This window comes from Leucoraja erinacea, chromosome 14 (genome assembly GCF_028641065.1).
Source record: "Leucoraja erinacea ecotype New England chromosome 14, Leri_hhj_1, whole genome shotgun sequence".
Lineage (NCBI taxonomy): Eukaryota > Metazoa > Chordata > Chondrichthyes > Rajiformes > Rajidae > Leucoraja > Leucoraja erinaceus.
In genome coordinates this window covers 39207463-39224555 of record NC_073390.1, presented here as the reverse complement: position 1 = coordinate 39224555, position 17093 = coordinate 39207463, and the positions used below count along the sequence as shown (strand labels likewise).

Here is a 17093-nt window from a genome sequence, read left to right as displayed (position 1 = left end):
GCTTATGTCTTCTCACTTGTTCAGCTTCCCAGCTATGGCCACCAAATGCGCCTTGTAGTACTAACAATTCAACAGTTCAAACCGAGGAAAGTGAAGCTGCACAAACACACTTCAGTCCGGTGCTCACACATTTGGTTTTTCTGACATAAACAAACACGTATTGAGTCGACAGCTTTAGCTTTGGGCTTCTCACTTTCACAGGGCTGAAGTATAATGGAGTGTGCGGCTGGATAATGCAGGTAAACCCCTGAACGAGCAGCAGAACCTGGCAAATGGAAGCTGTTTAACCCGCACAAGCTCAGCTAACCTTATTGTGTAAACCTAAAAGGTGTGGGCAGCAAAAGGAAATTATATTCTGCTGAAAACAGAATATTCTGCTGAAAACAGAACTGGTACTTTTGTCTTACCACTGCTTTTTCTGTGAACAAAGAGGGTCAGTCCACTTATCAGTCCCTGCTGTTGGTGCCTCTGGCGGATTGTCGTCTTATAGACTGCTTAAGTTGTTGAAGGGCCTGACTGTCTAATTTGACTGATGTATTTTCTTTAATAAACTTGAGATCTTTTTATAATATTAAAAATATGTAAATCTAGTATATAACTTTCCAAACGTACGGCACGAACCATCATAAAGAAAGCACTGCATCTTAACGAGAAGTTCCTCTTCATCAACAAACACACCAATTACAACTCCAAATTCAACGGCCATTCTTCCATGCACACCAGAACATTACATGAAAAAACTGAAAATATCTACTTCTAATCAATATTCTCAACCAAGCCAACTTTAGATCCAGTTTGCCTCAGATCCATTCAAGATGCTTTAACCTTCTGAATCAACCAACCATGTAGGATCTTGGAAAAGTCTCAAAGTCCATGTAAACCATGTCCACTGTTCAGCTTTCAATTTTCTGAGTTATCTCCTTAAAAAAACTCAGAACCTTGAGACGTGATCATCCCTGACTAAATTCCTCAGAGTTCTCCAAGGATTTCCCTACTGCTGATGTGCGGCTTACCGGCCTGGTGGGTTTTTTTTTGTTGCTTTTTTCAACAAGAGGCCAACATTAGCGGTACATCTATGACTCACAAACCAGGAAGAATTGGTAGAGAACAACAAAATATTAAAAGTCAAATAGTAGTTTGAGGAATTGCACAATTCATCCCAATCTCAGACCATTGGGTTGAGTAATCAGGGTGCTTACATTGCCCCCAGCCTGAGAAAGGTCCTGACCCAAATCAATTTTAATCAATCCTTCCTTTGTTCCTTCAGTTGTTGCTACCACAACCCAAACAGGTGTCTGTACCATCATGACCAAGACCCCCTGCAACCACGCGGGTCTGTACCATCATGACCAAGACACCGAGCAACCACAGCGGGAGCTGTTGGCAACAGTCCTCATTCACCACCATGTTCCTCCTTATCTCTAACTTGCTTCTGACTACTTCTGTCATGCCTGAACACAAACACTGTCCAGCTGCTATCATTTCCTGTTTCCTCCCCCATTCGTGTGGTCAATTAGTTCCTCTCCTGTTTTTAAACTGCACTGACATTACTTATTTATAACACGACAAGCCATTTCCGCAGATTGGTAGCAGGCATTATATGATCGAAAGCTTGCTCTTGCTTTCAGCCCGAGATATAACTGTATGAAAGGAGTGGGAGACACAGGATAGGTGAACGGGAGGACCACTCGAAATGACAAAGCCACTTGAGGGAGCAGGAGGAGGCAGAGAGAGAGAGGTTGCTGGGTCAGTTGGAGCTCCGGGCCATGAGCACGACAGTCAAATAGATGCAGAGGTACTAGTCCCAATGTGCAGGGGGTAGTGAAAACTGGGGTGCAACTTTGCCGACAGCTTATGTTTTCCGTGAATAAGAAAGCAGATTAATTCATTGTGTGGGGTCAAGGAAAGAGCATTCACGTCGCGGCCCTGTTTCCACCAATCTTTCCACCACAACACACAAGAAGCGACAAGACAGACACCATTGTATGCAGATGCCGAGAAGTGTGTTCAGCTCTGGCTGAACAACTTCTAATCTTGTGTGTGGACTCGATACGAAAAATTCATTGTGTGTCAAAACAAAAATTGAATGCAGGCTCTGGTCCAGATTCCCATTTGCACCAAATGTGTGGCCTACTTCAGCAGACTGCAACCCTGTTACAGCCACACTCAGTTACTGTTACTGTTCAGTGACAACTTCAGAATATCTGGGGATAAACCCAAGACTGTGCTTTCCACAAGCTGTGACATGGGAAGTATATTTCACAGTGTTCAACATTGTTCTTGTTCTAGTATATTTCACAGACTAGAACAAGAACAATGTTGATCATTTACAATTATTCACCTTTATGACAATGAACACTTTGGGATACTATTCGTCTTAAACACCCACCGATAATGCTGCAGAAGATACTGGGACCATGTGCTCACACGGTTTCCACTGATCTGCCAATTGGAGAAACACCAAACATGTGTTTTTAATTTGACTGTAGTGAACTGTAGACTTCCTTTTTCATTAAAAACCCCGACTAATGCATCCAAGTCTCTCCTATTGTCATGCATTTCGTTGTCTCTGTATCTATTTCCTCATTTCGTGTATCTTCCCTACAAGAGGAGGCCATTCAGCACGGTAAGCCTATGTCAGATGTGAAAGCATCCCCATCAATCTGTTTCCCTGCAACATATTCACTCTCGCTTGTTCATCAAACCTTCTCCCACTCTCCGACCTCCAAGCTGCACGGTGGCGATTTACAGCAGCCAGCTTATCCACCAACCAGCACGTTTGGGATGTGGGAGGAAAAACAAGTATGTTCACGGACAGCCTGCAAACTCCACACAGACAGCATCTTCGACAATGAACCACTGTCAGACTTATCACCTACAAGTTATATTGGAAGTTGATGTTTGCAGAGTTCTTTCAATAAACATTTTAAGCAAATGTTGTCCTTGTTCTACTTAAAGGGACTTAAAGTAACGTGTATTTAATGCTTTAAAACATGTGTTTTTTTAAAAGACCATCACAAAACATGAATTATCTTGCCCACCTACTTGACCTCTGACCACAGGTTACCGTTCTGCTCCCAACAATACCTATTGGGTTGTTTGATACCTACCTGTTCTTTACGTACTGTCAAAATATCATTGGGTTTTCTTTCATTTTACTTGCCAATATTTGTTTTTGTAATCTCTAGGCTTCCCTAATTTTCTATTTATTTTCCTTCCTTCAGTTTCTATCCTCTGCCAGGCTTTCAGCTGTATTAAACTTGCCATATCCCACCCTCTGTGATCGGTGGAGTCTGGGGCTGTATATTTGGCAGCCCTCCCCGTTCTCTCGGTGGGAATGTTTACCACATATATCCAGCCTATACTTTTTAAATACCTCCTGTTGTTCCAAGATTAATTTATTTTGAAATAATACTTTTCACTGGGAGCACAATGTGAAATATTATTCAAAAAGCTTTCTTTCCTTCTAAACCCCATAATCGTCTATCTTCTATGTTATTGTTTTTGATAAGTCTGATCGCATGTGGTTCTGTGCTATTCCTTACCTTTCTTCTCCATCCTCTACCGAGTCCAGTGTAAACCACTCCTACCTCACTCCAAGAGTAAACCATGTACAGCTCCAGCTTTGTTGAGTTGCAACCATTCTGGCTTGTACACATCTCCTCTCATCCATCACCAGTCCCAATGCCCATGGAATCTCAAGGTCTCCCTCCACAGTCTCAATGTGACTGCATATAAGTTTAAATTGACAACAGCCAGGCACAATATTTTTCACGTTTGGTTTAAAGAATATAAACCAAACACAAAAAAAATTGTCATGTATTTTCCATACTATTTTCTTTGTTGCAATCTTATTAAAACGAGAAAATAATTAGGGCTGAACAGTTAGAACAGTACAGCACAGGAACAGGCCCCTGGCCCAGTTCTACCATCAGTTATTTCAGTGAGTTACATTGGGACTGAAGCCGTACCTGCAGCACATAGTCCAGCGCGATGTGCCGGAAGCATTTCCGTGTGGCTGTCAGAATGTTGGTCGCCTCCTCCACCTCATGCTGCTTATTTCTTTGAATCTGAGCATTTTTCACCAGTGCATTCTCCTTCTCTTCACTGACCTTGTCAAACTGTTTCTTCGCTTCTTTAAATTTTCTGAGATCACTGGAAATAATCGGAAAGAGCGTGCATTTATATAGCATCTTCAATAGCTTCAGGTCATCTAGATGCTTCAAAACCAACGAGGTACTGAGAGCTGTTATCTCCATCTTTACGTGGGAAATGAATCAGCAAAGTTGTATTAAAAGTAGTCAACTATGTAGTCATCTGATGCAGTGATTATAAAATCTTCTGCATTGCAACTGGAATATATTCAAACTATGAATAATTAAAATTAGAATTGCATCCTTTCAGATGTAGTTTCTTCATAAATTCCTACTGTGATTAACAGCGACTTCACATGTATTGGGGACGCACGCAAATGCAAATGCAAAAAGTGCATTGAGATAATTCTTCACCAACCACTTGAAAGTTGAAAAGGAATTACTTCTGGAAAGAAAATCACCAGAATGGAGAGATAAAAGTTTACCGACAGGGCAGGAAAACAAGGAATAAAGAATAAACAATGAAACAAGGCAGCAGAGGGGAAACATCTTTTAATACAATCCAAGCGCTGGTGGATTCTCAGCAGTTCACCATACTAGTACATCAAAGAAGACACACTATACAACATACCACTATACAACATACAAGAACTACGATTTTTCACCCTTTTTGTTTTGTTTAGAAGCTTGAAAATACAAGAACTTCTACCACGAAAGAAATGAATTTTATGATAGAACTTAAATATCTCTTTGGAACAATGCAATATTTTGAAAGGATGATGGGGAAATATGATTGTGAAACCCATAAATTAGAAACACTAAATGAGCTCTAGTTCTGGCTCATTTATCTTTCAAGAGACGAATAGAGAATTATAGAATACGTAAACAGGCCCTTCGGCCCAACTGGTCCATGCCGACCAAGGTGCCCCATCTGAGCCAATCTGATTTGCCCACATTTGGCCCATATCCCTCTTAACCTTTCCTATCCATGTACATGTCCAAATGTCTTTTAAATGCTGTTACAGTACCTGCTTCAACTACCTCCATCACTCTTCATCTCCTATTTTCCACTAAAAGTCTGTGAACCAGTTCCACAGTTCACAACTATTTATTCCCCTTGGGCTCATACCTGTCTCTAGCCAACAATTGGCCTATCAGGGAACCTCTCTGAATAAGGTCATCTGTGACCACCCTGACTTGTACACTGATGAGACCACACCTGGAGTATTGCGTACAGTTTTGGTCTCCTAATCTGAGAAAAGACATTCTTGCCATAGAGGCAGTACAGAGAAGGTTCACCAGACTGATTCCTGGGATGTCAGGACTTTCATATGAAGAAAGACTGGATAGACTCGGTTTGTACGCGCTAGAATTTAGAAGATTGAGGGTGGATCTTATAGAAACTTACAAAATTCTTAAGGGGTTGGACAGGCCAGATGCAGGAAGATTGTTCTCGATGTTGGGGAAGTCCAGAACAAGGGGTCACAGTTTAAGGATAAGGGGGAAATCTTTTAGGACCAAGATGAGGAAAACATTTTTCACACACAGAGAGTGGTGAATCTCTGGAATTCTCTGCCACAGAAGGTAGTTGAGGTCAGTTCATTGGCTATATTTAAGAGGGAGTTAGATGTGGCCCTTGTGGCTAAAGGAATCAGGGGGTATGGAGAGAAGGCAGGTACAGGATACTGAGTTGGATGATCAGCCATGATCATATTGAATGGCGGCGCAGGCTCGAAGGGCCAAATGGCCTACTCCTGCACCTATTTTCTATGTTTCTATGTCTATGTTTCTATGTCCTCGTTTTTTCCTTGTTTCCAGTCGTCCCCCCAACCCCATTACACTTAGTCTGAAGAAGGATCCCAACCCAAAACATCACTATCCATTTTCTCCAGGGATGCTGCATGACCCACTGAGTTACTCCAGCACTCTGTGTCTAACTGGGGAATACTCAGAATTACTCTCATGGATGAGAACACAATTGACAAGATGATCCTACAGTCCACAAATTATAAACTTCATTAGATCATCTGAAAGTTACTGAGAGAAGTAATTCTAATTTCCTTCCCAAGTTTCTTCTCATGGCATAGTGACTCATTAGCAATGGTTTGAGTTGTTTACACAAGGTCTCTGACATTGACTGAGAGGATGAAATATGTTTCTCCACCATCACATTGATCCCACATACGATCCTCAGACAACTTCATGACATTTCTCTTCATTTTTTCCCCCAAATGTGTCTGACTGTAGAAACCTGTTGAAAATGAAGCCAGCGAGATGAAGGGTTTACCCACAGGAAGCAGAGCTATCACCAATTACATTAATGATTACTAACAAGAGGAAAAGAAGGGGCTCGACCCGAAACGTCGCCTATTTTCTTTGCTCCATAGATGCTGCCTCACCCGCTGAGTTTCTCCAGCATTTTTGTCTACTAACAAGAGGAAGCTGTGTCCAACTGATTTATTTAAACCTGTTAAACCTGTTCCACCAGAAGTGGTGAGAAGGTAAACCGCACCATGTTCAATGAACATGACGTTTAATATTTGTGCAATGAAATGCAGTTTTATGAAATAATCGGATATCATAAAAGTGGAGATTGATTAGTAAGGATGTCAAGGGTTACGGGGAGAAGGCAGGAGAATGCGGTTGTGGATAATAGATCAGCCATGATCGAATGGCACAGCAGGCTCAATGGGCTGAATGGACTAATTCTGCTCCTCTATCTTATGACAATGATTGAACAGCTTTGAAATTAATTTGCATTTCATGCACCGTGTGCGCAAGAAAAGGAATGTAACCAAAGAATCAACGTGTACACATTCCCAAGTCAGCGATTATGGGAGGGAAAGTCCACTGAATTTCTGCACTCCATGCTGATACATCATGTTGAACGTAACACACAGCTGTGAAGAGATGTTTGGATCGTCTGTTTCTCATTTACTCTGCTGTGTATTTAACCATTTGACTTTGCTGAATGATGATAGGAATGTAATAATAAAAAAAGGTGCCTACTCTTTCACAAATGACTGAAGTTGCAACTTGATGGATCTTTGGACTTGGTCAAACAGAATCTGAAAGAGAAAAAAAACATTTTTACGATAATTAAATGGTCACTCTAGCTTAACTATTTCAATGGAAGCACACTTCTCGTACATTTGTATCAAGGTTTGCAATTTCTCTTCCAACAACTGTTGCAAATATAAGACTGGCGTGAAGAGGAACTACAAGTTCCACTCTCATACACCACCTGCATTTACCCCGTGTTCTCTACTTCCACACTTACAATTCATTGTTCCATCTCCAAGTCTGGCAACCTTTGTTAAAATGGAAAATCCATCATTTCGTTTGAACTTCTTTTGAGGTTCAAATGACAATAAAATTGTATTGTATTATTGTATTGTATTGATTGTATTAATTTCTAAGGTGTACAATTCAAGAATCATCGGCTGGATATTCATTTATCACCTATGTCATTCACTTCTCTGTGGATTGTCACCTTCTCGTAGTGAAGAAGCTTGTGTGGACCTGAGATCCTGAGTGCGATGCCGTCTGGAGCTATGCTCCTGGTTGGGCCACCCATGGCGGTGAGGTCGAGGGGGAGGACTCTGACAAAGAGCGATCCAACCAAGACCTCAACAGTGGAACAGGCCGAGGATGATGGCTGACCTTAGTGGAGCGTCACAACGGCTGGGAAGGCGGATGAAGGCTGCAGCAGAAATGGGTCTCCGGTCGTTTTGGACTCCATGCCACTGGATCCTGAACCAGATCTGTCAAGGACCGTGGGGTGGCTGTGCACCGGTCTCCCCACGTTAAACAAAGTTACGCACAGGTGTCCTCCATGTGGGGAATAGCACCCTGGAGACACCCATGGTCACACATGACAGAAGGAGGCCAAAGAATTCACTTCTGTCCATAATTATGACAACTATTTTGTTGTATTGCAATAATATTTGGTAATAAATTAATATAAAACAAGTTATCACTCACTTCATTTTAATTTATGAATTGTTAGGATATTTTTGTCGACAACATGGTTTAGTTTGTCCAACAATGTAATAACACCATGTTATTTTTCAAATTCTACAGGCTTCTAATGGATGTTGCTGACTAGCTTTTGTCCTGAGATGTAGACGGGAGGGGCACAGAGAGGCAAGGACAGAATCACAAATGCACCAAGAGAAGAAGAGAACAGACCAAGGGGCAAAATATATTGATATTTGACTTTTACTAGTGCAGAAAGCAGCACTAATGCAGGAACTAATATAAAAGACCCTCAATGTAAAAGGAGCTAAAATGAAGAAATTGGATTTGATCTTCTTTGGCACTGAAGTGATCTTATAAATGTAATTATGCAACAGCAGTCAAACAGGACAAAGAAAACACATTTGACAGCACTGTCAAACATGGAAACAGGTCATTAGCCCCAGTTATTATTTTATAAATCACAATTAAATGCTGAAATCAGTTCTCATTCAGTGCAGAAAGAATCAGATGTAGAAATAAAAGAAAAATGCACATAAGAATCTCCAAACAGAATCGTAAATATTGGCCAGTGATAGGACTCAGTAAATGGAGATGCTGCTAAATAAGGCCACATATTCCAAGAAAGTCTTTGTACATTCGTCAACTCCAGGAAAGATGAGATGGGAATGCGAGGCACGGTGGTAGAACATGGTGCACACAGTCAGAGAGTGATACAGCGTGGAAACAGGCCCTTTGGCCCAACTTGCCCACACTGGCCAACATGTCCCAGCTACACTAATCCCTGCCTGCTTTTGTCCCATATCCCTCCAAACCAGCCCCATCCACATCCTTAAATTTTCATAAAACATTTAATGAACTAAAGTAAGTGGAACAACTGCAATACTCCATAAACATTGCCATTGTACCAGCATTCCCCAAGGAGTAGAGTCCAAACCTCTCCCTGGAGCTCAGGCCCTCGAGACCCGGCAACATCCTCGTAAATCTTCTCTGCACCAGTTCCAGCTTAACAACATCTTTCCTATAACAGGATGACCAAAACTGAACACAATATTCCAAATGGGTTCTTTCAACCGGTCCTGCTATTCATTACAAAGATGCTGAACCTCCATCGCGATCCAAACCCAACCCTCGCCTTACCCCCTGATGTGGCATAGCAGTGCTGCCAGCAGGGTAGAGATCTCAGAGCTCCAATGACCCTGGTTCAATACCTAGTCAATGTCCTGTCATTTTGTGGGCTTCCCCTTCTACTTCTCATATCCCAAGGACTCACGAGCTGCCAGGTTAACTGACTGAGATAAATATCCCCAGGTTTTGGCCGGTGGGAGAACTGAGACGACTTTCCCAACCTACATCTGTCTTAGAAACTTAGAACCATAGGAAAATAGGTGCAGGATTAGGCCATTCGACCCTTTGAGCCAGCACTGCCATTTAATATAATCATGGCTGATCATCTAAAATCAGTACCCCGTTCCTGCTTTCTCCCCATATCCCTTGATTCCTTTAGCCCCAAGAGCTAAATCTAACTAATTCTTGAAAACATCCAATGAATTGGCCTCCACTGCCTACTGTGGCAGAGAATTCCACAGATTCACAACTCTCTGGATGAAAACTTTTTTCTTCTTCTCAGTCCTAAATGGCCTACCCCTTATTCTTAAACTGTGACCCCTGGATCTGCACTTCCACAACATGAGGAACATTTTTCCTGCATCTATTCTGTCCAAACCTTTAAGAATTTTAGATGCTTCTATAAGATCCCCTCTCATCCTTCTAAATTCCAGTGAATACAAGCCCAGTTGACCCATTCTTTCATCATATGTCAGTCCCGCCGTGCCAGGAATTAACCTGGTGAACCTACGCTGCACTCCCTCAATAGCAATAATGTATTTCCCCAAATTAGACCAAAATTGCACACAATATTCCAGGTGTGGTCTCACCAGGGCCCTGCACGTCTGCAGTAGGACCCCCCTGGCTCCTAAACTCAAATCCTCTTGCAATGAAGGCTAACATGCCATTGGCTTTCTTCACTGTCTGCTGTACCTGCATGCTTACTTTCATTGACTGATGTACAAGCACACCCAGGTGTACACCCAGGTCTCGTTGCACCTCCTTTTCTAATCTGAAACCATTCAGATAATAATCTGCCTTCTTGTTCTTGCCACCAAAGTGGATAACTTCACATTTATCCACATTATACTGCACCTGCCTTGCATCCGCCCACTCACCCAACCTGTCCAAGTCACCCTGCAGCCTCATAGCATCCTCCTCGTAACTCACACTGCCACCCAGCTTTGTGTCATCTGCAAACTTGGGAGATCCCTCGTCTCAATCGTTAATATATATTGTAAATAACTGGGGTCCCGAGTCTCGTGGCAACCCACTAGTCACTGTCGTAAGGCTCGGTGCTGGGACCCCAGAGCTTTTCACCTCTACCCTCCCTACTGTCATGAAATCCAATCAATCTTCCCAAAGGAAGCAGTGATCCATTGCAATTGCAAATTAATATTGGGTTTTCAGTGTTCACACTGTGAGCTTGCAAAACACAAACTGTTGCAGGAGCCTAGTCCATTAAACAGCAGCTGCGGAGGCCAAGGAACGGTTGGCATTTCAGATGGAGGCAGTGCACCAGGACATGGACCTCCTCAACCTCGGGGAGATCAAACGTAGGCTGAGCGATCACTTTGTGGACCATCTGCATTCAGTTCACCGACTGCCTGCCCATCCCACACGACCCTGTCTGTGCCCCTCTGCACTGTCACATCGAGCCCAACGCGAGCTTATGGAACAACATCCCCTTCTGTCCACACACCCTGCAGCCTCTGACGTCAATACTACATTGTCCAAGTTTCAGTAACTCACCCTTCTTTTGCATCACAATTGGCCAGCCCTGGCCATCATTGTTTTCTTCCCATTGATGTTTTGTGTCCTGTTGGACATGTCCCACAGACTAGCTACTTGCAACAAATACCACAGGTCTAAAGTACCATCTAAGTCAAATTGCCACATTATGTCCTCTGGTCTCAACGCATCTGACATAAACCTTTTGTCCTACTAATCTGTTTTCTTTGTTGCCCAGTTCTAATAATGGGAATGAAAAGAATAAATCTTTTCATTCCAAAGATGCCACCTGAACTGTCGAGCATTGTTTGTAATCCTGTTTATAATTTGACACAGGCTTTTTTATGCATGTAGAATAACTAAAATACATAGCTTGCATTCCTGACAATCCCCACACACGACCCTCTGCTCCCTACAATCCCCACACACGACCCTCTGCTCCCTACAATCCCCACACACAACCCTCTGCTCCGTACAATCCCCACGGACGACCCTCTGCTTCCACAATCTGCTTCCACAATGCATGACTCTCTGCTCCCACACATGCTCCCTGACCCACTCATTTCCTCCAGTAGTTTCTGGCTCCAGGTTCCAGCATCTGCAATCTCCACCCAACATTCATCATTGGACTAAAGAACAGAATTAATTCCCACAATAAATCAAGCGTGTCTATTTCAGACTGTGCTCTGCAGTGCACTGCAGCTGTCATGTGAATCCCTTTGAACTCTTTCATAACATTTTTGAGCCAAACACCACGTCATAAATTTAAAATATAAATAATCAGGCTTGTTGTTGAATCAACTGTGGTTAAGATCTGTAGATAAATGTTCTTTAGCAACATTGAGAAAGAAAGATCCTCTTCTTCTTAATAATCTACTGTGGAAAGAAACATTAGTGGACTATCTTCACTCTAAGCTGCTGCTTCACAATAGCAGCATCTGCTACTAAACCGGCATCTTCATGCATGCTTTACATTAGCAGATGAGGCATGAATGGAAAACCGATTCACGGGATCCTGGGAATCACCTGACATGCCATGGGTTTGTGGGGAGAGAGCTGAGCACCATAGGCTGGCTATCCATAAATATAGAGATGGCAACCACCACTTTCCCAGCAACGTCAAGGCTAAAGCAATCCTAAACCACTCGTACCCAGCTGGTTAATGCATTAATGCAAGTGAAAGCTTTGATTGGCAAGCATTCAAGGATTAGAAGAGTAACAAAAGTAAGTACTTTTGTACTACGATGGTGGTTGACGTTAACTCTAAGGACCATGAGCAGCTAGCTCTTGAAGGTTCATCGCTCACAGCCATGCAGCAGTAGAGCAGCATGCAAGGTTGCGGACAATGCAATGAGATGAATGAATGAATGCCGCAGAGCAATGCAGGGATGGAGCGTTTCAGCCTGCAGCTTCAGTTGCTGGGCATTCTGCAGGGGAACCCGAGGTTCAGGAAACGACCGTTCACGATAGTCCTGATGTTGTACATCTTGCTTACTAAGTGTAAGACCTCACTAAGTCTACAAAATAACTGACTGACACAAGATGCAATGTTTGGGCATGCACAGCTGAACACAATCCACTGAATGAAATATTGTCCCAAATTTGAGTTAAGGCATCACTGGGAAGCTGAATGAGAACTTGTCCCCAGGTCTCATGTACACACATTGATAGGTTACAACAGAGCAAGCAATTGGCGATGAGCTACGTCTCCAATTCATGAAAGCACCTTAACCAGCACATGGTGGGTGTACATGCTGTGGTGCTACACTCACATTGACAGCGCTGCTCACAGTATGACATATGGAAGAGACAGGATGTTTTTGGGGCCAAGGAAGATTCAATATGACACGCCTAGTGATAAAAGTTCAGAACCAGGTGATGTGTTTTTGTCTCCATGCTGCACTGTTCGAGTCAAATTGCCATTCCGTTTTCTCAATACTTTTGTGCATACATACTTAAACATTACTAGAATAGCCAAGATGAAAGTTTGATCCAGATTAAAAAATCATCAAATTAAGAAAGAATTAAAATCACATTACACATAAGAATGCTTTATGTGGTATTTGTTAATTTCTAGTTAATGCTCTTTAAAGATATAATAATAATTGGCTTTTTTCCCATTTTATTTTCATTAATTTTAATTGGAAAATTGCTATGTATTTATATGTAATCAGTTTGTGTAACCGAGACGGCCGTATCTCTGGAACACTGACATGTAATTTTCATAACGTGGTCTCAAACAACTAGTGGTTTAGGGCAAACGAGAGACAAAGGGAGTTGATGGTATCGTCCAGCCTTTGAAAGTAACTCATGAACTTGGTTATTATTGTAGTACATGATGACTTTGGATGCAAATTTTACCCCCATGCCCCACATCTAAACAGTAACATAATTAAGAGTTCATTTCAACAGACTGTTAATGAAAGACCTTTTAACGGGCCATCCTCAACCCCTCCACACTATATCGCCTCCAATCACAAGTGATCTTTATAAACAAGTGCAAGTATTTGGGCAAAAATCGGGAGTTCTGGATAATTGGGGATCACAGAGACAAGCAGAGAAGATGTAGTCCACTTTCAGAATGGTCACCAGAGCCATTAAGAATAACCTACTTTCCAATTCTCACTTGCTCATGTTGATACGTTTGATAATTTCTGCCCCAGTCATTCATTACAGTACACTCCAAGTCCACTACTCTTTGGGGACTATCTCTCTCCATCCTAATCCTTCCACCAAATACCCAAAACATACATCTTCTCGTTACTGATCTCTGCAGAGGACATGGGTCCTTTCACGACATCCTTTCAAACTGCGGGTGTGAAAATTAACTTGTCATGTCAATCTTTTCCCATTTCTGGCAAAATCCAGAAATCATCTGCAAACCGCCTCTGCAGCTGTCACGCTCTCAGTTTTCTTCGCTTCGATTAATTAAACAGCAGTGGAACAACACTCAAAGTAAATATGGCAGCACAGTGATGCAGCGGTAGAGTTGCTGCCTTACAGCGCTTGCAATGCCGGAGACCCGGGTTCGAACCCGACAACAGGTGCTGTTTACATGCAGTTTGTACCTTCTCCCAGTGACCGCGTGGGTGTTCTCCATGAGATCTTCGGTTTCCTCCCACACTCCAAAGACTTACAGGTTAGTAGGTCAATTGGCTTGGTGTAAATGTAAATTGTCCCTAGTATGTGCAGGTTAGTGTTAGTGTGCAGGGATCGCTGGTCGGCGCGGGCTCGGTGGGCCACAGGGCCTGTTTCTGTGCTGTATCTCTAAACTAAAAACTAAACAAAAGCTTTAAACTTTGTGTCTATCTTCGGTTTAGAATTTTAACTGTAATTTCTTAAAGGCAGGAAACAAAAATACTTTGGAACATTCCAGGAAGACTTCAAGAACATTGCATCCACTTAACTGTTTCATAACATTTTTTACCTATCGGGTTAAGTCATTGCAACAATTCACAAAATTAATATTCCCATTCATGACTCTGGGATAATTTCCCTGACCTCAATAACAGTGATAAAATGTGGCAACGGGTCGAAGTGGAGGAGACAAAACACAAATGTAATTTATAGACATCAGTAGCTGGCACCATAAGAAACATTTATGGAAAGTATGTAAGAAAGAATTGCAGATGCTGGCTTAAATGGAAGGTAGGCACAAAAAGCTGGAGTAACTCAGCGGGTGAGGCACCATATCTGGAGAGAAGGAATGGGTGACGTTTCGGGTAGAGACCATTCTTCAGACTGATGTCAGGGGAGGGGGCTGGACAAAGATAGAATGTTGTAGGAGACAGTAAGGCTAGTGGGAGAACTGGGAAGGGGATGGAGAGAAAGCAAAGGCTACCTGAAGTTTATGAAAAGTACATGGATGGGATAGTTTAGAGGGATACGAGCCAAACGCAGGAAGGTGGGAATAGCCTGGATAGGGCATGTTGGCCCATGGATAGGTCGGGCTGAAGGGCCTGTGTTCACGTTGTATGATTCTATGAGTAGCAGGAGTTATGAAACAATCAATTATAGACATTGCTGATATTAAATTTATGACCACTGTTATTTTAATGTCTGCAAAGAAAAATAAAATTACAATGTACTTATGTTGTGTGATTCAGAATGTCTGCTAATGGCAAATGTTCTTGTTTACTCAATACATTCTTTGTTTCTACCGAGAGGCGGGGAGACTGAATAGAGCTCAGCGTGATTCCTCAACGACACAGAGCAGTCAAACTGATCAAATAAATATCCAAACAGGAAGCAAAGAGTGCGGGTACATGGCAGGCAGTGCTGCAAGATCAATCGCACATTGAAGCAATTCTCCAAGTTTGCGGACACTAAGCTGGGGGGCAGTGTATGTGAAGGAACAAGGTGCAGATGCTGCTTTTGGCAGAAACCATTTTGGTGGCAAAAACGATATTACTAAACAAAAAGATGCAGCGAGCCTGGGTGTCAGGTACACCAGTCAGCGGGGCAGCAGGTGCAGCAGCAGTAAAGCAGGAGCAGGGAGGTCTGGAGAGACTGATTCCTGGGATGTCAGGACTGTCTTATGAAGGACTGGATAGTTGGTTTAGGAGATTGAGAGGGGATCTTATAGACAGGCTAGATGCAGGAAGATTGTTCCCGATGTTGGGGAAGTCCAGGACAAGGGGTCACAGCTTAAGGATAAGGGGGAAATCCGAAAGGGTCTCGACCTGAAACGTCACCCATTCCTTCTCTCCAGAGATGCTGCCTGTCCAATGCATTGTCCAATGACAGCTAATTGGATGCAGGACCAATCCATGGCCGTGATGTGGAACGTAGGAGTAGGTTCCAACTAGAAGGCTTTAACCAAAACCTAGTGTTCTGTTGGCATCATCTCATTTGACTGGGCATTAAAATATATCATGCAGCCTCAAGGGCCGAATGATGAAGTGATGTCAGAGACTTTGCTGATTTAAACCCAAGATAGGCAAGTGGATTAATGACCATCTCTGGAGAACCTCGACTAAACCCCCATCGCTCAAGATGCTTGTTGCACCCATAAATATTGGATCAGGACCATCTATGCTCATTTAGGAGTAGGTTCCAAAGAAGGCTCAAAATATTGTTTTTGGCAATCTCATTTGTGAAAAATAAGTGCACAAGTGACATTTCTTTAAAAAAAGCCAACTACCCATAAATGCACAGAATCGAAAATTCTAAACTAAGTGACAAGTTGACTTCTGTTTTCGATTCTATCATTCTGTTTTCATCATATTGTGAGTAGCAAAATTTATGACTTACTGTGTGAAAATTAACCATCTCCTGAAGGCTATCCGAAAACCTCATTAGACTGTTCTGAGGAAAGTAAATATAAAGAAGAAATAAAGATGTCAATTTGGAACATGACACAAGTAATCAACATTCTCAAATCTAAAATGTATATATCTACTTTTAATAATATTTTTAAGGCAGAGATAGATAGATTCTTGATTAGTACGGTGTCAGGGGCAATGGGGAGAAGGCAAGAGAATGAGGAAGGGTTAGGACCGGGCTGCCTCGCCAACAGTCCGTCTGTCCCTTTCTTCTTTGTTGTTCTTTTAGTATGTGTTAAATGTATATTTTTAGCGTCCTTTAGCTTGTTTTATGTGGGGGGTGGGGGTGGGGTTTGGAGGAAACTTTTTCTAATCTCTTATCTCGATGGAGATGCGATTTTTTTTTTCCGTATCGTGTCTCCGTCCGCACTGCGGCCTAACATCGAGGAGTTGGCGGCCTTTGCTGGAGACCGACTTTGAGAGCTCCACCGCGGGAGCCCGAGGGACTTTAACATTACGGAGCTTGCGATCCCTCTGCCAGGGATCGACCTCTGAGCTCCGCCGCGGGAGCCTGCGGACTTTTAGCATCGCGGAGCTCTGCTCAGAGAGCGACTTCGGGAACTCCAGGCCGCAGGAGCTTCGACCACCCCGACGCGGGACCCTCAATCACACCGACGCGGGGGCTTCACCTGCCCCGACGCGAGATCCTCAATCGCTCCGATGCAGGGGCTTCAACCGCACCAACGCGGGGGCTTCAACCGCCGGTTGCGGGAGCTTCGATTGCCCTGACGGATGGGAGAGAAATGAGGGAAGAAGATTGGACTTGTTTTGCCTTCCATCACAGTGAGGAATATGCAATCCACTGTGGTGGAAGTTTATGTTAACTTTGATGTAGTTGTGTGCCGTGTTGCTTTTTTAT

At 42.9% G+C, this 17093-nt stretch overlaps 1 protein-coding gene across 4 annotated transcripts in view; it reads right to left on the bottom strand.

Moving 5' to 3' along the window:
* Nucleotides 1-17093, bottom strand: part of LOC129703610 (arf-GAP with coiled-coil, ANK repeat and PH domain-containing protein 2-like) — a 99096-nt gene that overhangs the window by 55851 nt on the left and 26152 nt on the right. For all 4 annotated transcript variants that reach the window (XR_008724593.1, XR_008724594.1, XM_055646210.1 and 1 more), the window contains exons 4-6: nucleotides 16164-16217; nucleotides 7104-7162; nucleotides 3972-4155 (exon numbers count right to left, since the gene is read on the bottom strand). Coding sequence is in view for 2 of the 4 variants with exons in the window: in XM_055646210.1 (XP_055502185.1) it covers nucleotides 3972-4155; nucleotides 7104-7162; nucleotides 16164-16217 (297 nt within the window). In the remaining 2 variants the exon portion in view is untranslated. The remainder of the gene's footprint in view (nucleotides 1-3971; nucleotides 4156-7103; nucleotides 7163-16163; nucleotides 16218-17093) is intronic.